Here is a 26023-nt window from a genome sequence, read left to right on the forward strand (position 1 = left end):
ACCTTATCTGTCAAAGTTGACATTTCTACTCATTTTCTTAGTGTAGTTAAAATCAGTCCTCTTATTAAACAAAAGCACCATTTCAGTTTATTATTGAAAAGAAATTTTCTTTGAGTAATAGTATAAGATTAAGTAGATTTCAAATTTTTCCATATTCTCAGATATTTTAAAAATTCTATGTACTTCCAAAAAATGAATGACTCATCCTTGATTATAAGTCAATTTAAAACAGCAAAAATTATTTGATTCCCCTAAACTGTCATGGACAACATAAACAAACATGGGCTGTCCAAAGTGCCTGTAAAAAGTTACTATTACTACTAGGCTCATGTTCACATTTCATTTAATAATAGCTTGCGTATATCATTGCATACAGAAATCTTTCCAAATAAGTGTTCAGCTATGCATTTCAAAATTTTTACTTTCCAAAGCTTCTAAAAATTTGGAGGCAAAAATTTTAAGAGTACTGATCTTGAGAATACAGGAAAGTAAAAATGGAAGTAAGCAGCATTGAAACTTTTATGAATAAATCTTTGTTTTTGAAGGGAAAGCCTGCACTTTTCATAAGCTTATTGGCGTTTTTCTACACACATTATGCAGTGTAACATACACTGCATTATATGATGTTCCATCAATCAGACATTCTATCTCTTGCTTTTCTGTGTTTATGCCTATAGATTTCACTGCCAAGAATATATATTTTGCTCCCTGGATAAATTTTTCTAATCCTTAAGGCTCACTTTATGTTTCATCTTTTCTGCAATCCCTTACCTTCCAGTCTAGTAAAAACACTCTTTCTTGACTATGTTCTTTTAACACTCTTGCCTTTTATATTTGAATCATTTAGTTCGGAGAAGGCAATGGCAACCCACTCCAATACTCTTGCCTGGAAAATCCCACGGATGGAGGAGCCTGGTAGGCTGCAGTCCATGGGGTCGCTGAGGGTCGGACATGCCTGAGCGACTTCACTTTGACTTTTCACTTTCATGCATTGGAGAAGGAAATGGCAACCCTCTCCAGTGTTCTTGCTTGGAGAATCCCAGGACGGCGGAGCCTGGTGAGCTGCCTTCTATGGGGTCACACAGAATCAGACATGACTGAAGTGACTTAGCAGCAGCAGCAGCATCAGTTCATTCTTGCTACCCACTCCAGTATTCTCGGGCTTCCCTTGTGATTCAGCTGGTGAAGAATCCATCTGCAATGTGGGAGTCTTGGGTTTGATCCCTGGGTTGGGAAGATCCCATGGAGAAAGGAAAGGCTACCCAATCCCATACTCTGGCCTAGAGAATTCCATGGACTATATAGTCCATGGGGTCACAAACAGTCAGACACGACTGAGAGACTTTCTTGTTCACTTTTAGTTCATTCTTTGGCCTTTTTAATTAAGTCAAAATCCCCTAATGCATTGTTTCAGTTATTTAATTGATCACTTCTAATACAGGCCTATCATATAGTGAGGATTCAGAAAAAAATTTATTGAAGGAGTTAATGAATATACTGCAAACTCTTGAAACTGCTCACCCAGCCATTTGAGCATAATTGCTCTTAACAGTGATGTTCTCTTTATTTTTTCCTTCCTAGATCTTCTTGCTTCTTATGCCATTGAAGTGGAATTTTGTCTTCCAACTACCAGAAGTGTTTTCACATGCCCCCTGTTATCTCATATCCTGAGTCTACTCATCTCTATCCTATAGCCTTGCCATCTCACAATTTTTTTTCTTCTTTTCTTATTCATGCTGGGTTCTTTCCCTGGGAGAGTGAATGAGGTGCTGCATAAGAATTAACACATTGTTACAAAATAAAGCAGCTAAAATGAATCAAACAGGAGTCAGAAAATCAAAGAATATACTACTGAAAATTAAGGCATTAAAAATGTAGGTAAATAGATAATGAAAAACTTAACTTTGATTAATACTATTTGAGGTAGTATGTTTTTAGGTGAATAATTAAGGGTCAGCTATAATTCCATTTATTAAGGCCCCAGACACAAACTAAGGTAGAAATGATGTAAAGATTAGAGAAAGGAAAAAAAAAAAAAGTCATGAAAAATGTGTTTAGTTCAGTAATTTTGTATTTTGCTGAGGGGAAAATATAGAAATCTAGATAAAAGAAGATAATATAAAGAAGAGATTATCCTCATATTAAAGAACCAAGTTTTCTTTTCAGTGGTACTTCCTTATTGCATTAAATTCTTTAAGTGTAGACTAACTAACTGGGTAGTTATTTAATGTAGAGATGAAGAAACTTAATGTAATGTGTCAGAAATCAATTTACTTCCAAGATCAAATTGAAAACCTATATTACCTTATAGGTTGGTAGGAAAATATGAATGACTTCATATAAATTATTTTAGATATACATTATTAAAAATGAACTATTCTAGAAATTCTATCACATAAGCAAATAATGGTTATGGAACCTGATGATGACAAAATGAATACAAATAGGAAATTAGATGTTCCAGTAAGGTTTATTTATCTATCAAATTTAACATTTGGAAAAGAATAGAAATTATGTTTAAAAACACATGAATTATGAATTGTGTTTAAGAATACATATAAAATACTTTTGGTCTATACATTATTAATAAACTATATGATTAATATAAAAGAATTCTTGAGAATAAAGCAACAAACTTAAGACCCAAAACAGTAAAAGGAGTAACAATAATCTTGAAGTCATGTGTTGTCAATCCTACCTGCCTTTCATGAGGAACCAACAGCCTGAAGTATTAGTTTATCAGCCTTGTGATTTGCTTTAACAAAATTATCTTATGATATGTATGTATGCATGTATGTATTTATATATATATATGTATATCCTTTGTTTTTTCTTAATTTTAAAATATTGCTAAATTCATATTATATGTAGTTATTCGTGACTTCCTTTTGTCTCCACAACCTTGGTTGAGAGTTGTTGTAGTTTATTTTGTTTAATAAATAGAAAACTAATGTGCATCATTCCAGCTTTCTTCCAGAAAGCACTTACTACAAACTGACCTAGGGAGGAGGAATCTAAGAGCACAACTGTCTCAGTGCACTGAAAAGACAGAACGAATAGCAGAGGCTGAAGTGATAAAAATGTATAGGGCAGAAAAACAGAAAGGGAGAGCAACACAGACGAGGGCTTGTTCAAATCTACAGTGAGATATCATTGAGTATTTGATGAATAGTAAGCAGTGTGTACATAAACTGATACTTTATACCCTAAGAAAAACTACCAGTAAGATGAAAAATACTAGCTATTGAAGACTCGAAAGAAATTAAAACCCTAACCAATCAGAATGATAAAGCCTTATTGAGCAAATGGGTAAATTCACTGAAGAACCTAAAAAAGAGTAAGTTTTAGGACAAGAATTGACCTTTTCCTAAAATAAAAGCTTCCCAGATGGCTCAGTGGTAAAGAATCTGCCTGTCAATGCAGGAGTCACTGAAAATATGGGTTTGATCCCAGGGTCAGGAAGATCCCCTTGAGGAAAAAGTGGCAATCCACTCCAGTGTTTTTGCCAGGAAAATCCCAGGGACGGAGAAGCCTGGTGGGCCACGGTTCATGGGGGTCACAAAGAAGCAGAAATGATTGAGCACCTATAAGCACAAAATAAAGACTATGCTAAACACACCCTAACAAAGACTGCAAACAATTCTCAGAAGGATTAATTTGAACTGCAAGTAAATTTGATGTCAGAACAAAGTCTACCAATTGTTAAGGACAAATGCTAAAGTCAGTTACTTGACATTGTATAGCGACTTTTATAATAAATATCGTTAGAAGTATGAAGGCACAAAAAATGTGCTGTAAATGGGAAGAAATTCAGTCAATAAAAGCACTCACAGAAATATCAGGTATGATATAACTACAAAAAAGAATTTTAAAACAGGTCTTACAAATATATTAATATTATGATTAAATTTTATACTACACTTGTTTGGCTTAATATTGTTAGACACTGTAGAAAAATAGATGAATGAATTTGAGATAGACTCTATGAAATATATAGAGAGACAAAATATTAAATTATGCCTAAGAAACCTACAGAGTAGTCATTAAATTATCTTATATATATGGAACTTTAGTCCTAGATAATCAGATCAGATCAGTCACTCACTGTGTCCGACTCTTTGTGACCCCATGAATCGCAGCACGCCAGGCCTCCCTGTCCATTACCAACTCCCGGAGTTCACTGAGACTCACGTCCATCGAGTCAGTGATGCCATCCAGCCATCTCATCCTCTGTCGTCCCCTTCTCCTCTTGCCTCCAATCCCTCCCAGCAGCAGAGTCTTTTCCGATGAGTCAGCTCTTCGCATCAGGTGGCCAAAGTAGTGGAGTTTCAGCTTTAGCATCATTCCTTCCAAAGAAATCCCAGGGCTGATCTCCTTCAGAATGGACTGGTTGGATCTCCTTGCAGTCCAAGGGACTCTCAAGAGTCTTCTCCAACACCACAGTTCAAAAGCATCAATTCTTCAACGCTCAGCCTTCTTCACAGTCCAACTCTCACATCCATGCATGACCACAGGAAAAACCATAGCCCTGACTAGATGAACTTTTGTTGGCAAAGTAATGTCTCTGCTTTTGAATATGCTATCTAGGTTGGTCATAACTTTCCTTCCAAGGAGTAAGCGTCTTTTAATTTCATGGCTGCAGTCACCATCTGCAGTGATTTTGGAGCCCCCAAAAATAAAGTCTGACACTGTTTCCACTGTTTCCCCATCTATTTCCCATGAAGTGGTGGGACCGGATGCCATGATCTTCGTTTTCGGAATGTTGAGCTTTAAGCCAACTTTTTCACTCTCCACTTTCACTTTCATCAAGAGGCTTTTGAGTTCCTCTTCACTTTCTGCCATAAGGGTGGTGTCATCTGCATATCTGAGGTTATTGATATTTCTCCCGGCAATCTTGATTCCAGCTTGTGTTTCTTCCAGTCCAGCGTTTCTCATGATGTACTCTGCACAGAAGTTAAATAAACAGAGTGACAATATACAGCCTTGGCATACTCCTTTTCCTATTTGGAACCAGTCTGTTGTTCCATGTCCAGTTCTAACTGTTGCTTCCTGACCTGCATACAAATTTCTCAAGAGGCAGGTCAGGTGGTCTGGTATTCCAATCTCCTCCAGAATTTTCCACAGTTTATTGTGATCCACACAGTCAAAGGCTTTGGCATAGTCAATAAAGCAGAAATAGATGTTTTTCTGGAACTCTCTTGTTTTTTCCATGATCCAGTGGATGTTGGCAATTTGATCTCTGGTTCCTCTGCCTTTTCTAAAACCAGCTTGAACATCAGGAAGTTGATGGTTCACATATTGCTGAAGCCTGGCTTGGAGAATTTTGAGCATTACTTTACTAGCATGTGAGATGAGTGCAATTGTGCAGTAGTTTGAGCATTCTTTGGCATTGCCTTTCTTTGGGATTGGAATGAAAACTGACCTTTTCCAGTCCTGTGGCCACTGCTGAGTTTTCTAAATTTGCTGGCATATTGAGTGCAGCACTTTCACAACGTCATCTTTCAGGATTTGGAATAGCTCAACTGGAATTCCATCACCTCCACTAGCTTTGTTCGTAGTGATGCTTTTTAAGGCCCACTTGACTTCACATTCCAGGATGTCTGGCTCTAGGTCAGTGATCACACCATCGTGATTATCTGGGTCGTGAAGATTGTTTTTGTACAGTTCTTCTGTGTATTCTTGCCATCTCTTCTTAATATCTTCTGCTTCTGTTAGGTCCATACTATTTCTGTCCTTTATCGAGCCCATCTTTGCATGAAATGTTCCTTTGGTATCTCTGATTTTCTTGAAGAGATCTCTAGTCTTTCCCATTCTGTTGTTTTCCTCTGTTTCTTTGCATTGATCACTGAAGAAGGCTTTCTTATCTCTTCTTGCTATTCTTTGGAACTCTGCATTCGATGTTTATATCTTTCCTTTTCTCCTTTGCTTTTCGCTTCTCTTCTTTTCAGTAACCCAAGTCTATGCCCCAACCAGTAACGCTGAAGAAGATGAAGTTGAACGGTTCTATGAAGACCTACAAGACCTTTTAGAACTAACACCCCAAAAAGATGTCCTTTTCATTATAGGGAACTGGAATGCAAAAGTAGGAAGTCAAAAAACACCTGGAGTAACAGGCAAATTTGGCCTTGGAATACAGAATGAAGCAGGGCAAAGGCTAATAGAGTTTTGCCAAGAAAATGCACTGGTCATAACAAACACCCTCTTCCAAAAACATAAGAGAAGTCTCTATACATGGACATCACTAGATGGTCAACACCAAAATCAGATTGATTATATTCTTTGCATCCAAAGATGGAGAAGCTCTATACAGTCAGCAAAAACAAGACCAGGAGCTGACTGTGGCTCAGACCATGAACTCCTTATTGCCAAATTCAGACTTAAATTGAAGAAATTAGGGAAAACCACTAGGCCATTCAGGTATGACCTAAATCAAATCCGTTATGATTATACAGTGGAAGTGAGAAATAGATTTAAGGGCCTAGATCTAATAGAATGCCTGATGACCTATGGAATGAGGTTCATGACATTGTACAGGAGACAGGGATCAAGACCATCCCCATGGAAAAGAAATGCAAAAAAGCAAAATGGCTGTCTGGGGAGGCCTTACAAATAGCTGTGAAAAGAAGAGAAGTGAAAAGCAAAGGAGAAAAGGAAAGATATAAACATCTGAATGCAGAGTTCCAAAGAATAGCAAGAAGAGATAAGAAAGCCTAGAAGATAGGGGTAGGTATAAAAAAATTTGAAGATTATGATCAACAGTTACCAAATTATTGAAAAGTATAACTCTACTGATCCCCTACGTTCAATGAAATATAAGAAGTGTATAAAACAAGTCGCCAGTCCGGGTTTGATAAACGATACTGGATGCTTGGGCCTGATGCACTGGGACGACTCAGAGGGATGGTACGGGGAGGGAGGAGGGAAGAGGGAGGAGGGTTCGGGATGGGGAACATGTGTATGTCTGTGGTGGATTCATATTGATATATGGCAAAACCAATACAATATTGTAAAGTTAAAAAATAAAATTAAAAAAAAAGAAATACAAGAAGTATAAGACACACAATAATCTAATTAATTACTAAAAAAAATGATAAAAAGAAAAGAAATTTAAAAGTCTGCATAGAATTATTTGCCTATGTCTGCATAGGCAAAACGTCTGCATAGAATATTTGTTGAAAATATTCTTCAAGCATGAAAGCAAAATAAAAACATTATCAAGTAAAACAGCAAAACAAACAAAAACAGAAATCCTCAATAATTTGTTGTAATAGATCGCATTATAAGAAATGGTAAAGAACATATTTTAGGGTGAAGGAGCACTAATAATATTTCAAAACTTCAATCTCCACAGAGGAATGAAAGGCTAGATATCATTTTTTTCCTTTTTAAGCAGGTATAAGTATAAAACATATTTGGTCTATTTCATTTCTAAAATTATTAATATCTACCTTTTTCTTTAAGGTAGAAATAATAGTAATGTGGTAGAGAGTTTATAAAGTATGTATAAATAATATATATTTTCAAAATAACACAAAGGGTGGGAAGGTAGACAAGTGAGCATAATACTGTCAGATACATATTCCAAGCTTTAGAACAAACACATGTACACAAAAGAAACATAGGGCTATAGCTAATAAATTAATAGAAGGCTTTAATGAAATACTAAAAAAACTAAGTAAATAATGGAAAACAAGGTAAGGGAAAAGGGCCAAAAAAAAGAACACAAAACTGATGAAATAGAAAAAAAAAAAACTAGACTTAAAATCCAACCATAGATAATGGTATTAAATGTAAATTCACTGAATCACACCATTGGTGGACATATTCAGACTGGATGGAAAAGCAAGACCCTAAAGAATCCCACTTTAAATGTGTATGATATATATCTGTATACTTATCTTTCAATAATATATATGTTGAAGTCCAGAGGACAAAAGAGATATGTTTATTAATCATAAGAAAATTAAGGCTACTATCTTAACATCAGGTAAAGTATACTTCAGCACAATGAATGTTACCTAATATGAAGATGGGCACGTCATAGTATTAAAAAGATTAATTTCTCAAGGCATTAGAAATCTAAAATGTATATGTACCTAGTAACAAAGCTTTAAAATATATAAAGCTAAATTTGATAGTAATTGAAGAGATTGACAATATCAGAATTATAGTTGGAAATTAACACTCTTCTCAATTAGCCTATCAATCACAAAGACAGGACAGAAAATCAGTAAAGTTAACAGGCATCTCTAGTAATTTATCAATTACAAGAATAAAAAGACAGAAAATCAGTAAAGAACAAGAGACTTGAACACAATTATTAACCAACTTGACATAATTTATATTTAAAGAACACTACAGCTATCAACTATAGAATATACTTTTAAAAAGCCTACTCATGGAACATTCACAAAGATTAGCCATATGATAGACCATAAAACAAGTAGCTCTGCTTATCACAGAACCAAAAATTTAGACAGTATATTCTTTAATTGAAACAACATTTTCAATGATACTTGAAAGGTCACCAAATATTTGGAAATTCAAAAAACATAACTAAATAACCAAATTATCAAAGAAAAATCACAGAGAAATTAGAATTTTTTTTGAATAATAATGAAAACATATGTGCTATAGTTAGTGTAGTGCTTAAATGTAAATTCATATATATTTTTAAAAAGGGAAAATTTTTAAATCAATGATATAAACTTTCACCTTAAACAAATTAGAAAAGTAAAATAATTTAAAGTCTAAGTTAATAGAAGGAAAGAAAGATTTAATAGCAGAATTCAATCATATTGAATATGAATAGACTGGGGAAAAACGAAATACAAAGCTGACTTTTAGAAAATGTCAATATAATTGGTAAACATTAAAAAGAAGAGATAAAATTCAAATATCAATATCAAGCAGGAAAAAGGAAATATCACTACATCTCTGTTCCAAAACATTAAATGACAGGATGGGAATGCTTAGCATTTAATTTTACAACTAAACTAAATAAACTTCTTAAAAGACATAATTTGAGTATTTGGCACAGGGGAACTATGAATTATTGCCTATTAATGAAATTGAATTTGTATTTAAAAATCTCCCCACTACAGAAAGTTTGAATAGTATAGCTTCAGCTTCACTGATGAATTTTGTCAGGCACATAAGGAAGAAATGATACACCTGATCAAGGGGGATTTACCTCAGGTATACAGAGTTGGTTTAACTATTAAAAAGTAATTAATATAATTTGTCACATGAATGAAATAATAAAGACTCTTACATTCCTCTTGGTTAATGCATAAAAAGCATATGACATAATTCAACATACTTAACAAAACTTTCAACAATTTAGGACTAGAGGAAAATTTTCTCAGCCAAAGAGTATCTACAAAAAAAAAAAAAGAAGAAGAAAAAGAAAAAAAAAAACAATATTCAATGTGATACTAAATGGTGAAAACTAGTGTGTCTCCTTTCTTTTTTCTCTAATCACTTAAGTTCAACCTTTAATGGGGATCCTACATAGTAAGATAAGGCATAAAAAGAAATAAAATACCTTAGAGACAGGAAAGGAAGAATTAAAACTGTCTCTGCAGATGCAGTAAGGGCTTCCCTGGTGGCTCAGACAGTAAAGAATCTGCAATGTAGGAGACCTAGGTTCAATCTCTGGGTAGGGAAGATCCTCTGGAGAAGGGAATGACAACCAACTCCAATATTCTTGCCTGGAAAATTCCATGGACAGAGGAGACTGGTGGGTTCCAATCCATGGGGTCACAAAGAATCAGACATGTCTGAGGAACTAACACATCCATACCCTGCAGATGCAATAGGTATATATGTGTACTATGTTGAAAATCTACCAAAAAATACTAAAATTAGTATTTACAGATGAATCATACAAAATATTCAAAAGGTATGTACACTGAAAAATCAATAGACTTGCTGAAGAAAAATGAAAGAATGTCTAAATAACTGAGGAGATACACTGAGCTTATTGATTGCAAGAGGCTTCCCAAGTGGCTCAGTGGAAAAGAATCTGTCTGCCCATGCAGAAGACAGGAGATGCAGGTGCCATCACTGCATTGGGAAGATCCCCTGGAGAAGGAAATGGCAACCCATTCTAGTATTATTCTTGCCTGGAGAATTCCACAGACGGAGGAGGCTGGCAGGCTACAGTCTACATGGTTGCAAAGAGTCAGACATGGCTGAGCACACACAGACACATATTGATTACAAGACTAAGCAGTATTCAGATGTCAATTCTCACCAAATTCACACATTAATTTGACAAAATCCAGTTAAAATTCCAGGAAACTTCAATTAGCAAATTATTCTTAAAATGTGCATTAAAATTAGAACACAGAATAGCCAATACAATTGGTAGAAAAAGACTGAACATATAACACTTAACACATTTGATTTCAAATTTTTCTCTAAAAGTGGTAATAACCATAAAAGTGAGGAACTGGCTTAAACCAGGCTTACAAATTAATGGAACAGAAGAGTGTCCATAAACAGATCCACACAAATAAGATTATTTTGTCATAAAAAATGCCAAGTAATTTAATGGAGAAAGAGTACTATCTTAAACAAATAGTGCTACAACATGTGGATATTCATGTTGAATAAAATTTAAAAGCTTGACAATGCTAAGCATTTTGCAAGGATGTAAAACAGCTGGACATTTTATACATTGCTGGTAGAAGTATAAATTATATAATTATTAAGGCAAATAGTCTGGCCATTTTCATACAGTTTTATTATTATATAGTATAGAAATTCTACCCCTAGTTACTAACCAAAGAGACATAAAATTGTGTCCACAAAAAACTTACACATGAATGTACAAACTGTTTTTATTCATAATCGCTTAAAACTGCAAGTAACCCAAATGTCCAATAGTCAACAGGTAACTGGATAAACAAATTGTAGCTTATCCATATATTAAAAGTGGTCAACAGTTAAAAGAAAATGGACAATTGATACACATAGAAACATAGATTGATCTCTCAAATCTTATTTTGAGAGAAAAAAGCCGGCTAGAAAGGGTACAGTTGATAAAGATGCCACCTGCCAATGAAGGAGACCTGGGTTTGATCCCTGGGTTGGAAAGATCCCATGGAGGAGAAAATGACAATCCACTCCAGTATTCTTGCCTGGAAAATCCCATGGACAGAGGAGCCTGGTGGGCTACAGTCCATGGGGTCACAGAGAGTCAAACATGACTGAGAAACTGAGTGTGCAGAGCACAGGAAGAGTATGGAAATGGTATAGACTATATGATTCAATTTACATTAGTTTAAAAAAGACAGAAGTTATCTTAAAATATGAATGTGAGATTATTGATCACCTGGGACAGGGGTGAGGGTAATTGGGAAGGAGGTGCCTAAGGAAACTTGTAAGAGTGAAAGTAATGTCTGTATCATGATTAATCTAATTGAAGCAATAGTTGAATAGACATATACATTTGGCAAGGCTCTTTAAACTGTATACTTCAATGGATTCACTTCATCTTTGGTAAATTACATCTTTAAAAACGTTTATTTGTAAATGTCACTATAAGAATAGTGTACATTACTCTTTATGGATATGTGCAAGAATTTCTCTGGGGATTGTAAGTAATTCTACTCCATTCAATTTCTTGAGTGATCTTCCAGGCCATACAATGTATAATAACCATTTTCACTTGTAAGTTGATTCCAGTAGCTTTCCAAAGTGGCTGCACTAATATAAAACCTCACCATGTGTGTTAGACTTCTTACTGATTGGCATCCATGTGTACAACTATCAGGTTACTCAAAGTACTACATTTTACAAATATGTTAGGCATGAAATGGAATTTATTATAATCTAAATTTGAATTTCCCTGATTATTAATGAGATTGAATATGCTGTCATATGTTTTGTGATAATTTCTATTTTTTCTCTTGTCTCTTTATCATTTTTATGAGTTGTTTTCTTGTACACTTGAGTTCTTTATTCAATCTCTTAGGCTGTGTCAGTTATTTGTGTGGCAAATAATTCTTCCCTGGTTGTGTTCTTTAATTTTTTAACTTTTTTGGCAGCATGTGAGATCTTAGTTGCCTGATCAGGGGTCGAACCCCTGCTCTTTGCATTGGAAACACAGAGTCTTAACCGCTGGACCACCAGGAAAGTCCTCATGTTCTTTTGATGAAAAGAAATTGTTCTTATTCACGCAGTCAAATGTATAAGTATTTTATGGGTAGCAATGCTTTATATAGTGTTAAAAAAGTTAATTCTTCCTTACAACAAAGACATGAAAACATTTTATATATACATAAAATATACATTTTTCTGCAAGAGTTACCATTGACAGTAACATCTATCAAGCAGAGCCAGGAAAAGAGATCATGTAGAAAACTGGTTCCTAGATCATATTTGGTACATCTTTCTTTCCTTATTCCATTGGCCAGAGCTCAATTCATGCCCCTATCTAAGGGAAGATGGAAAAATGAGGTAATTACATGTCCAGAAAGAAGGAAAATGTGTTTTTTTGAACACCTAGCCAATCTATTCTTCTGAGGAATATTTCAGTTCTTTCTTCACATTGAATGTACTCAATCTCATCTATCCTCTGCATACTCTCAAGTCCAAAATTTCCAGATCTCCATCAGGTCTAGATACGAATCATCTTGATTCTGTAACTTATGTACTTAAAATATAAGTTAATTATTCACAGGAGAAATATTCTACTGGGAAAAAAGGAGTCTCAAACTAATCACTGCTCCATCACAAGGATGAAATTCTCCTGTAAGGTCATTGATTGCACAGCCTGTCTCTTTTTTTGTGTGATTGTATGGAGGAGGGTTTGGTTGTGGAAGAATGGGAGAGTTCATGATTAGACACTGATATGACTCTTGGTAAGAAATTATCTTGTCTATCTTCCAGGGTACCTTGGCTTCACTCTCTGACATTTTTCTTGTTTGTTTTATTTCATGGATGCAATTGAAATGTGTCTTGAGGAGTGTTCCCTATTTGGGGCCTGTACAGATTTTGTAGCCCAAACTCTTGCATCTACCTTTGAAAGCTTAAAATGTGTTTTAAGGCTCAAATGCTCAAAGTTTTGCTATTGTTTTAAATTCAGACTCTTGATTTATTTGACAATGTACTCATTGGAAAGTCTAATTTACTTCTGACTTGTTTGCTTCCACTTAATTCAATGTACTAATAACTTCAATTTTTTCAATGAATTACACAATTAATAAAAACTCTCTAAAAGCTAATTTTAAAGTCTTATCCAAAATAAAGCATACCTTTTTTCTCAATGGACATATAACTTTCACAATAATTCATTCTATATTTTAAATTAATTCTATATGAAACAAGTTACATTCTATATTAAACAAGTTACAAAAAACCAAAACTGTACAGGTCACTGTCTCTGTGTGTCAGAACATAAGGCATGTGGTTACCTTTGATACCAGAGGAAAAGCAACCATACTTTTATTATTAACCATAAAAAATTTACACATAAAAAATGCTAGCTAACAAAGTTAGAGTAGAATACTATGCATGCTAATCAATAAAAAGGGATAAGGGAAATAAAAAATAGAAAGTCACAAATTAAAGCACAAAAATAATTAAAAATTCAAAATACTTTAAAGATTAATAAAATAGATAAACCTCTGACAAAGCTTATCATTGTAGGTAACATTTATTGGTTATATATATACATATGTTTGGAATAGATGTATCCAAGTAATTTATAAGAACTTAGCTCACTTAATGCTCAAAATCATGCTATGAGAATCATTCATTCATTTACTTCATAAACATTTAAGTACTAAATATGTGCCCAGCACTCTATGAGACAGTGTGGATATACTCCTGAACAACAGAAATAATGCCAGTGCCCTTAAAATACTTGCATTCTGAAGGAACAAATAATATTTTCATTTTAAAATGGGGAAACCAGATACCAGATTCATAGAACTTAGATTATTTTCTTTTTTTTCTTTTTCTTTTATTTTTTAACTTTACAATATTGTATTGGTTTTGCCATATATCAACATGAATCTGCCACAGGTATACACGTGTTCCCCATCCTGAACCCTCCTCCCTCCTCCCTCCCCGTACCATCCCTCTGGGTCGTCCCAGTGCACCAGCCCCAAGCATCCAGTATCATGCATCGAACCTGGACTGGCAACTCGTTTCATATATGATATTATTCATGTTTCAATGCCATTCTCCCAAATCATCCCACCCTCTCCCTCTCCCACAGAGTCCAAAAGACTATTCTATACATCAGTGTCTCTTTTGCTGTCTCGTATACAGGGGTATTGTTACCATCTTTCTAAATTCCATATATATGCGTTAGTATATTGTATTGGTGTTTTTCTTTCTGGCTTACTTCACTCTGTATAACAGGCTCCAGTTTCATCCACCTCATTAGAACTGATTCAAATGTATTCTTTTTAATGGCTGAGTAATACTCCATTGTGTATATGTACCACAGCTTTCTTATCTACTCATCTGCTGATGGACATCTAGGTTGCTTCCATGTCCTGGCTATTATAAACAGTGCTGCGGTGAACACTGGGGTACAAGTGTCTCTTTCAATTCTGGTTTCCTTGGTGTGTATGCCCAGCAGTGGGATTGCTGGGTCATAAGGCAGTTCTATTTCCAGTTTTTTAAGGAATCTCCACACTGTTCTCCATAGTGGCTGTACTAGTTTGCATCCCCACCAACAGTGTAAGAGGGTTCCCTTTTCTCCACACCCTCTCCAGCATTTATTGCTTGTAGACTTTTGGATCGCAGCCATTCTGACTGGCATGAAATGGTACCTCATAGTGGTTTTGATTTGCATTTCTCTGATAATGAGTGATGTTGAGCATCTTTTCATGTGTTTGTTAGCCATCTGTACGTCTTCTTTGGAGAAATGTCTATTTAGTTCTTTGGCCCATTTTTTGATTGGGTCATTTATTTTTCTGGAGTTGAGCTGTAGGAGTTGCTTGTATATTATTATTATTATTATTTTACTTTACAATATTGTATTGGTTTTGCTATATATCAACATGCATCCGCCATGGGTGTACACGTGTTCCCCATCCTGAACCCCCCTCCCACCTCCCTCCCCATACCATCCCTCTGGGTCATACCAGTGCACCAGTCCCAAGCTTCCTGTATACTGAATTAAACCTGGACTAGTGATTTGTTTCTTATATTAGATTACTTTCTGAAGGTCACATAACATCCGTGTGTTTGAATTTTATTTGAATGTAAATTGTATTCCCAGGTAGACCATGTTCCTAACCAACGTGCAGTGTTAAAAGGAGAGGAAGTTGAGAAAGCATATAGTCATACCATTAAAGTTGTAAAGAAGATACAACTATAATCATCAAGTTTTGCAAACATTTTTTTTTTTTGCCTCCTTGTTCTGTGCCAAGTACTTTAACTTATCAAATGTTTATAACTACCCTCTGAAGTAGGGACTATTATTTCTGAAATAAGAACTATTATTTCTACCATATTTTACATTTGGGGCAACTGGAAAAACAAAACAAGATGTTAAAAAATGATGAGATGATTTTTTTAAAAACCATGATTTTTTAAAAATTATTTTTAAGCATTTGGATCTTTATCCATCTGGACTATATTCATGGTTTTGTTGTGAGATGGGAAATGCGACTCAGAAAAGATGTAGTTGCTCAGTTACTTTTGTTCTGGGAAGTTTGACTGTGGAAAACACATTTAACTTATACTACAATGTGTGACCACTTATAATAGAAGAGTTTTTTAAACTTTTAAACAATTAGTATTTATATAAATCATTGCTAAAATATTGAAATCATGGGTGAAATACTTTGATTTTCTAGGCAAACATGAATTGCCAAAGTAAACACAAACAGAAATTTAAATACAAAGAATTAAAGAAAACAGAAAAAATTGAAATGCTTTCAATAACTAACTCCACTTATGATGGGGATGACTTTATTTTTATCAGTCTGATCAGTTTCTTAAGGAACATACAATTTCTCTACTATTGAAGCTATCACAATAAGAGATGCAAATACTCTGGCATGTTTACCAAGCTACCATCCATCACTATGACTCAAATTTTGTCAATGCTAGCTTATAAATAAAGCAACTACCAACTCACTAACGAGTATGTGCACATGTAAACCAGCAAACCTAATGAGTACAGACAATCTCACCTTTGAATATAGATGCAGAAATATTAAAAAATATAACAAATCAATTCTTGTACATATTAAAAGAACGATGTGTTAGGTCAACATAAGGGTTATTTGAAAATGCAATATTCAGTTTTCCTAGATATTGATATATGTACCTAAACAAAGAAGTACAACTTTTCAACTCCAATACAGCAATTTCAATCCTATCTTATACTTAAGAAACAAGTAAGAAAGATGTTAAGAAATAAACACTGTGTTTAATGTGGCATTGTTTCTAAAAATTTAACACCGCTATTACTCCTGTCAGGAAAATTAGTGAAAAAATATCTTACATTTTTCAATTATAAAGTGTTACAAGAGTCCAAGTAATGTACACAAATCACTTTTTATGTCTAAAAGAAAAATATCCCAGAAGACTACACAAATAAGGAGACTTTACTGTAGAGGAGGCATTTAGAATGGCTCTCAAAAGATTAGTAGGACTTTAACAGATATGATTGGAAACACACAAAGATGTGTTTCTGGGTCAGGAGATGTGGAAGGAAATAGTGAGAAATAGAACTGGAAAAAGCAGACTGAGTCCAGAGCATAAAGTACATTAAATATAGATAATAATAAATAACTCAGTGGAACAGAACTGTGAAGACTGAAACAGATTTAAGCATGTGAGAACCAATTATATAGCAAAGGTAAAATTCCAAAAATTGTTGGAAAAGGAGTTTTAGTGATTCTAAAATAATTAGTTGTGTTTCCCATCTCACACCAAAACCATGAATATAGTCCAGATGGATTAAAGATCCAAATGCTTAAAAATAATTTTTAAAAAAGCTACCAGAAAGACTGAAGGAAATATGGATACATGGATTTACAGATAATTTTTAAACAAACAAAAATTCTGAAGTCATGAAAAAACCTACAGATGCTTGTTTCTCCCAAAAGTATTTGTAAAATTTATCACAGATGCCATCATAAACTATCAGTATACCGAGAAAGAACTTTTCTGGTAAACAAACTCATAATGGCCCTAATACACAAAGAATCCTAAGAAATTAAATGCTGCAAACAGGCAAACAGAAAATTGAAAGAAATAGTTGAAAAATAACATAATTCACAGTGAAGCAGATTCAAATAGCAGATTCATAGTATAATTATGAAAAGATGTTCAACTTTCTTACAGTTCAGAGAAATTGTAACAAAATGTCATTTTTTACCTATCAATACTGATAAAAATTTAACAGATTGATCACATAATGTGGTGGCAAGGATATGGGAAAACAGTCTCATGTATTACTGATGGATGTGGAAAATGCTACTATATTACTCAAAACAATCTGGCAGCACTTATTAAAATGAAAAATGGGCATGCCCTTGTGTCTGTCAATTCCACTTTTGAGAATGTCTGCAGTAGAAAATGAAAAGCAATGGCATATGATATATATGTACAAAGTTACATTTAGCAATGTTATTCCTTAGTAGCAAAAAAAAAAATGAAAAATTTTGGGGCTACACTGAATGTCTAACTATAGAGAATGTTTGATTAAAATTCTGATGCATCTACACAAGGGAATAATATATAGCTGTTAACCAGAATAAGTCAGCAGTTGATCTTGATTTGATTTTTATTAATAAAAAATCTGTTATATGTGCTTATATATGCATCATAGAGACAAGGCAGGAAATTGCTTGCTAACTTTATTTCTTTCTGCAGAAGATATTTGAAGGGGTTGGAACAATAATGAGTTCTTAATTCATTTAGCTCATGACTCTTGTTCAACTTCTTATGATAAGCGTATGTTACTTTTGTAAATTTCTCCAAATTACTTTCACCATTTAAACAATTTTACACAGTTTTTAAAAAATAAAGTATAGCATATATATGTGTAAAATATAACCTTTGAATTGCTTTTCTGAAATACAAAAGAAATGGAAACTCTCTTTCCTTGTAATCTAACTTATAAGCAGACAATCCACATGGAAACTGAAGTATATCAACCATCACATGGTTCTTAATTGTGATTACACTTTATTGCACTCAGCCTATTAAGTGCTTAAACTACCAGATAACAGAATCTATGTTCCTAATAGTGGAAAGTGTATTAATGGCATTTTTGCTCCTTATTGTAGCCCAGTTCCAACAATCACATGGATGAAGATTAATGGTTATATTCCTAGTAAGTCACGTCTGCGTAAATCTCAGGCAGTACTGGAAATACCCAACGTGCAGCTGGACGATGCAGGCATATATGAGTGCAGAGCGGAAAACTCACGTGGAAAAAATTCCTTTCGTGGACAGTTGCAAGTATACAGTAAGTGTTCTCAGCAAAGTTTGATGCCCTGGTCACAAGAGTGAAACTGAAAATGCAATTTGAGCTAAACATTGTTAGATACATATACCATGCTTCTTTTGTATGGTAAATCATTGAGTAAAATTACCCTACACATAGAAACGCTTTAAATTAAAAATAATGAGGAACTGGCAGGTTCTTTTTATAGCATAGGTAATTGCTAACCTTAAAAATATTTTCCCAGCACTAAAGCTGTCATCTGATGTTGCAAATCTTGTAATATTTATTAACTTATTCTTGCCCTTGGCCTGAATCAAGAGTCACAATTTATTGCCATGAACCAAATCCTACCAGCTTTTTTTTTTTTTTTTGTAAATTAAAACTTTCTGAAACACAGTGATACCCATTTGTTTGCATAATGCCTGCATCAGCTTTTAGCACTGCTAAGGCAGAATTAAGCTGTTGAGAGACAGATCAACTGACTTGCAAAGTGTCAAATATGTTCTACTTCATCTTTTACACAAAAACTTTGCTGGCCCTACACTAAATTATTGCATCTGTATGATAAATAACCTTCATGGCTCACAAATGTTTATATTTTCCAAAAATTTCAGAGACAACCAGGTTGTGTGTAAGAATTGGGAAAATCTACTTCCAAAATATATACAATCTCATCTTCTATAAATAGCAAATTATACTTTTCATATTTTCTTTTATAATGCATATTGTATATAAAAGGTAAGTGATACTATTTTTATTGAGGACATTAAAACTTAGGGAAACTGTAACACAGAGCACTGATACAAGAAAATACAGATCCTTACAATGTGAACTTAAACAAATTGCATATGAAGCTGAATCTGCTTCATATGAATCTGCTTCAAACTATAACTGTCACTGTGTTCAAGATCAGTTCATCTGAAATCCTTCACAGGGGAATGCTGCAAAATATTTTGAAATATTAAAATATTACTTCAACCTGTTTTACTTTTATTATATGTAAAAAAAAAACTCCTTTAAAATTCAGCACTCCAACCAAATTTACTATGCCATGCACATTTTGCTCATTCACTCATTGATTCAGCTAATGTTTATTAAATGCTATACTGCACTACAAGCTAACAATAGAGATTTGAGGAAACTCTTGATTGACTGAATTAGATGAAAAGCAAACTGCACAGAGGGCAGAGCATGCTATCTGCTATGATAAAAGCCTATGGGAGCAGAGTCCATTACTTTCTACCAGAGTGATTCAAGGAAAGCATTCCAGAGAATTTGTACCTTAAAGGTTTTCCCATCCACCAGTGGCCTGGCAGCCAGCTGGATTAGGACCCAGCCCCTACCATCAGTGGGCTGGCACCAGCCCCAGAACTCCCAGGACATACACAGCTAGCTCAGGACACAGTCCCACCAACCAGTGGGTCAGTGCCAGTCCTTTGCTACTGGGCCATGCAGCCAGTCATTCTGGGACTCAGTCCCACATACTTCAAGCCACTGCATGAGGCAGGGCCTGGCAGCAAATGAGGCAGACATAAGTGAAATAGAGACTAAGAACAATAAACAAGATCAATGAAATGAAGAGCTGGTACTTTGAAATAAGTAAAACTGATAAATCTTTAGCTAGACTCATCAAGAAAAAGAGAGAAGGCCCATGTAAATAAAATCAAAGTTGAAAGAAGAGAAGTCAGCCAATACCACAGAAAGACAAAGGATCATAGGAGATTACTACAATTATATGCCAATAAAATGGACAATGTAGAAAAGAATAAATGTCTGGAAATGTACAATTTCCCAAGAAACAATCAGGAAGAAATAGAAAATATGAAAAGATCAATTACCAGTAATGAAATTAAATCAGTAATTAAATAAAATAAAACAAAAACTCCCAGCAAACAAAAGTCTACTACCAGATGGCCTCACAGGTGGTTAAGTCTACCAAAAAATTTGAAGAAAAATTAACAACCCTCCTTTTCAAACTATTCCAAAAATTTGCAGAGGAATACTTCTGAACTTATTCTACAACATCACGTCGTACTAAAACCAGACAAAAATATAGCACAAAAAATTTACAGGTCAATACCACTGATGAACACAGATGGACACATCCCCAACAACAAAAAATAAAATTAGCAAATCGAATTCAACAATACATTAAAATGATCACACAATGATCTAGTGGGGCTTATCCCAAGGATGCAAGGATGTTTAATATCCACAAATTATTGTGTTATACCACTTTAACAAATCAATAAAGAAATCGTATAATCATCTCAATAGGTATGAGAAAGCTTTGGACATCTTGGAATACACACACACACACACACACACACACATATAAAATGGAATGATACTCAGGCTTAAAAAAAAAAAAAAATGAAATCCTACCATCTGTGACAACATGGGTGGACCCAGAGGGAATTATGATAAGGAAAATAAGTCAGAGAAAAACAAGCATCATATGATTTCATTTATGTGTAGAATCTGAAAAACAAAACAAATGAAAACACATAACAAAACTGGAACAGAGTAATAGATGCAGAGAACAAATAGGTGATTGCCAGAAGGGAAAGGGGTAGAGGGATGAAAGAAATAGATGAGAGAGATTAAGAGATTCAAACTTGAAAAAAATGTCAATGGCAGAAAGACACTTTAAGCTGTCATGGTTTCCCTGACAGCTCAGTTGGTAAGGAATCCGCAGGAAATGCAGGAGACCCTAGTTCAATCCTTGGGTCAGGAAGATCCACTGGAGATGGGATAGGCTCCCCACTCCAGTATTCTTGGGCTTCCCTTGTGGTTCAGCTGGTGAAGAATCCCCCTGCAATGTGGGTCACCTGGGTTTGATCCCTGGGTTGGGAAGATCCCCTGGAGAAGGGAAAGGCTACCCACTCCAGTATTCTGGCCTAGAGGACTCCAGACACAGTTGAATGACTTTCACTTTTGACACTTTATAAATTTCATGAATTTAGAATATTATCTTTTTTGAGAAAGAAATAGAGTATTGAAAACTTGTATATATAAATATATGTGTAAAATGCCAGTAAATATAGAACAATTTTATATCAAATGATACTTGAATTTACAAATTATTTTTTGAAACAATTCAGGCTATATTAGGAAACAAAAAGCAGAATAGTTATTCAGTAAATGGGCATGTTGTATTACTTCAAATTGTGCTAATGCTACTCAATATTTGGAGTAAGAGATGCTTCTTGTTTAGAAAGATTTTTAGTTTAGAAACCTCTTTCTAAACAGATTCCCATGCTCTCCATGGGAAGAATCTACCACTTACTCTAAAGAGGGTAAAGCAAGAAGACATGTATGTTCTCTCCCTTATGACTGATTCATGTTGATATAGGGCATAAAAGAACACAATATTTTAAAGCAATTATCCTTCAATTAAAATAAATAATTTTTTTTAAAAAATAAGAAAAAAAGTGTCTTTTGAAGAGGAAATATTTTAAAATTCAACAACAACAAGAATAGCAAGATATGCTTCACTTAGATTAAAAAGTGTTTCAAATTATTAAAATATCATCATGGTTATATTTTCACACAGGAAATAGAGTTCTCTGTGTAATGCAGTGCCAAGTTTCTTCCAAAATCTAAGTTATATGAATTGATAAAATATTTAATGCTTATGAATTTGTTAACATTCCCTAAAAACTTTGAGTTTTGTGAAACATTGAGAAATGAAATCACCCTTCTTTAATCCTTAAACTTTTACAGCATATCCACACTGGGTAGAAAAACTGAATGATACTCAGTTAGACAGTGGGAGCCCTCTGAGATGGGAATGTAAGGCTACTGGAAAACCCAGACCCACCTACCGCTGGCTGAAGAATGGACTACCCCTCTTGCTTCAGGTACTGTTGGTAACCATTTACATGTTCCAGTGATATTTCAGTGGAATTTCACAAAGGACAAACTAACTTCCTTTAGTCTTATTGAAAGCCATTTCTTATTTATCCCTTATATTCGGAATGAGAAAGATAACATATAAACAAATTAATTTTTACTCTTTAAAAAATTATTGAAATATAGTTGATTTACAATGTTGTGTTAATTATTTCTGTACAGGACAGTGATTCAATTATATATATATATACATATATATATATATATATATAATTGCATGTATTGTACAGTAGAACTTTTTTGCTTATCCATTCTATGTATAAAAGTTTACATCTGCTAGCCCCAACCTCCCACTATATCTGTCTCCCAACATCTGCCCCCCTGGCAAGCACTAATCTGTTCCCTATCTCTGTGATTCTGGTTCTGCTTCATAGATAGATTCATTGTGTAATATTTTAGATTTCATGTATAAGTGATATCATATGGTATTTGTCTTTTTCTGACTTACTTTGCTTAGTATGATAATCTCTAGTTGCATCCATGTTGCTGCAAATGACATTATTTTGCTGGCTGAATATTCCATTGTATATATGTGTCATATCTTCTTTACCCATTTATCTGTTGAAGGACATTTAGGTTATTTCTATGTCTTGGCTATTGCAAATAGTGCTGTTATGAACATAGGTGTGCAAACATCTTCTTGAATTACAGTTTTGTCCAAATATATGCCCAGGAGTGGGATTGCTTGATCGTATGGTAATTGTATTTTTAGTTTTCCACTGTGGTTGCACCAACTGACATACCCACCAATTGGAGAAGAGTTCCCTTTTCTCTACATCCTCTCCAGCATTTGTTAGTTGTAGACTTTCAAGTGATGGCTATTCTAACTGGTGTGAGGCTGTACCTTATTGTAGTTTTGATTTGCATTTCTCTAATAATTGGCAATTTTGAAAATCTTTTCATGTGCCTGTTGGCCATCTGTGTGTCTTCTTTGGAGAAATGTAAATTTAGGTCTTCTGCCCATGTTTTGTATAGGGTTCTTTTTGTTGTTGTTGAAAAAAATAAAGTTTTCTTTAATTTTAATTGCCTCATTACTTTCTGGTAATACATTACTTCTTCAAATTTTATTCAATCCTGTAAGTCCATAGGAAAATATCAGTGATTATCATTAACTCATTGCCATTTTTAGCAGACTTTTAGACGTCATCTAACCTACTGCTGTCACTTTGAAGATGGTGAGATAATGAAAAAATAAATTTGCTTGCCTGAGATTGAAACCATTTACCACAGATTGGGACTTGAACCTATGGGCTGGGATTCTAACCCAGCCAAAACACACAATACCTGGTTTCAGGACTGAATGAAGCTCAGGTTCTTGATGTCCCATCACAAAAAGAATTCAGTGAGAGACAAAGTGATCGGTAAGAAATGGATTTATTCAGATTCAGAGAGAAGTACACTCCACAGACAGAGTGTGGGCCATCACAGAGGGCATGTGCAGTGCAAAATGTAGTGGGTTAGCTTTTATAGGCTGGATATTTTGTATGCTAATGAGTGTTAGGATTATTCCAACTATTTTGGGGAAAAGGAGATTTCCAGGAATTGGGTCATCATGCACTCCTCGGTCTTTTGACAGTAATTCAAACTGTCATGGTGCCTCTGGATGTGTCATTAACCTTGCTGAATGAGGATGAGGGTCTAATCAAAATCAACCTGTCTACTATCTTGGATCCATTTGATTCTAATCAGTTTATCTTGTGTCCTTCAGTTCAGTTCAGTAGCTCAGTCTTGTTCAACTCTTTGTGACCCCATGGACTGCAGCATGCCAGGCCTCCCTGTCCATAACCAACTCCCAGAGTTTACTCAAATTCATGTCCATTGAGAAGGTGATGTCATCCAACCATCTCATCCTCTGTCATCCCTTCTCCTCCCACCTTCAATCTTTCCCAGCATCAGGGTCTTTTCAAATGAGTCAGTTCTTCACATCAGATGACCAAAGTATTGGAGTTTCAGCTTCAACATCAATCCTTGTGATGACTATTCAGGACTGATTTCCTTTAGGATGGACTGGCTGGATCTCCTTGCAGTCCAAGGGACTCTGAAGCATCTTCTCCAATACCACAGTTCAAAAGCATCAATTCTTTGGTGCTCAGATTTCTTTATAGTCTGTCTCTCACATTCATACATGACTACTGGAAAAACCATAGCTTTGACTAGACAGACCTTTGTCAGGAAAGTAATGTCTCTGCTTTTTAATATGCTGTATAGGATGGTCATACCTTTTCTTCCAACGAGCAAGTGTCTTTTAATTTCATGGCTGCAGTCACCATCTGCAGTGATTTTGGAGCCCAAAAAAATAAAGTCTGTTGCTGTTTCCATTGTTTCCCCATCTATTTGCCATGAAGATGGGACCAGATGTCATGATCTTAGTTTTCTGAGTGTTGAGTTTTAATCTAACATTTTCACTCTCCTCTTTCACTTTCAACAAGAGGCTCTTTAGTACTTCTTCGCTTTCTAGAGTAAGTGTGGTTTCATCTGCATGTCTGAGGTTACTGATTTTTCTCCTGGCAATCTTGATTCCAGCTTGTCCTTCATCCAGTCTAATAATCTTAACAATATACTCAGCATATAAGTTAAATAAGCAAACTGACAATGTACAACCTAGACATACTCCTTTCAGATTTGAAACCAGTCTATTGTTCCATGTCCAGTTCTGTTTCTTTTTGACCTGCCTATAGATTTCTCAGGAAGCAGATCAGGTGGTCTAGTATTCCCATCTCTTTCAGAATTTTCCACAGTTTGTCTTGATCCACACAGTCGAAGGCTTTGGCATAGTCAATGAAGGAGAAGTAGATGTTTTTCTGAAACTCTCATTCTTTTCAATGATCGAAAATATGTTGGCAATTTTATGTCTGGTTCCTCTGCCTTTTCTAAAACCAGCTTGAACATCTTGAAGTTCACACTTCACATACCACTGAAGCCTGGCTTGGAGAATTTTGATCATTATTTTGATAGTGTGTGAGATGAAAGCAATTGTGCAGTAGTTTGCTGCACTCAATATGCCAGAAAATTTGGAAAACTCAGCAGTGGCCACAGGACAGGAAAAGGTCAGTTTTCATTCCAATTCCAAAGAAAGGCAATGCCAAAGAATGCTCAAACTACCACACAATTGCACTCATCTCATACACTAGTAAAGTAATGCTCAAAATTCTCCGAGCCAGGCTTCAGCAATAAGTGAACCATGAACTTCCAGATGTTCAAGCTGGTTTTAGAAAAGGCAGAGGAACCAGAGATCAAATTGCCAACATCCGCTGGATCATCGAAAAAGCAAGAGAGTTCCAGAAAAACATCTCTTTCTGCTTTATTGACTATGCCAAATCCTTTGACTGTGTGGATCACAATAAACTGTGGAAAATTCTTCAAGGGATGGGAATACCAGACCACCTGACCCGCCTCTTGAGAAACCTATATGCAGGTCAGGAAGCAACAGTTAGAACTGGACATGACACAACAGACTGGTTCCAAATAGGAAAAGGAGTACGTCAAGGCTGTATATTGTCACCCTGCTTATTTAACTTCTATGCAGAGTATATCATGAGAAACGCTGGGCTGGAAGAAGCACAAGTTGAAATCAAGATTGCCAGGAGACATATCAATAACCTCAGATTTGTTACTTTTCTTTTATTGTGGTCTTCAGTCTTTCTGCCCTCTAATGGAGAAGCATCAGTTCAGTTC

General features: G+C 34.9%; 1 protein-coding gene across 1 annotated transcript in view; it reads left to right on the forward strand.

Annotated features, from left to right (window-relative positions):
* Positions 1-26023, forward strand: part of CNTN5 (contactin 5) — a 663141-nt gene that overhangs the window by 308652 nt on the left and 328466 nt on the right. The window contains exons 7-8 of the mRNA XM_070383116.1: positions 18273-18454; positions 22160-22296. Coding sequence (XP_070239217.1) covers positions 18273-18454; positions 22160-22296 — 319 coding nt within the window. The remainder of the gene's footprint in view (positions 1-18272; positions 18455-22159; positions 22297-26023) is intronic.

The sequence above is a fragment of the Bos mutus genome, chromosome 15 (assembly GCF_027580195.1).
Source record: "Bos mutus isolate GX-2022 chromosome 15, NWIPB_WYAK_1.1, whole genome shotgun sequence".
Lineage (NCBI taxonomy): Eukaryota > Metazoa > Chordata > Mammalia > Artiodactyla > Bovidae > Bos > Bos mutus.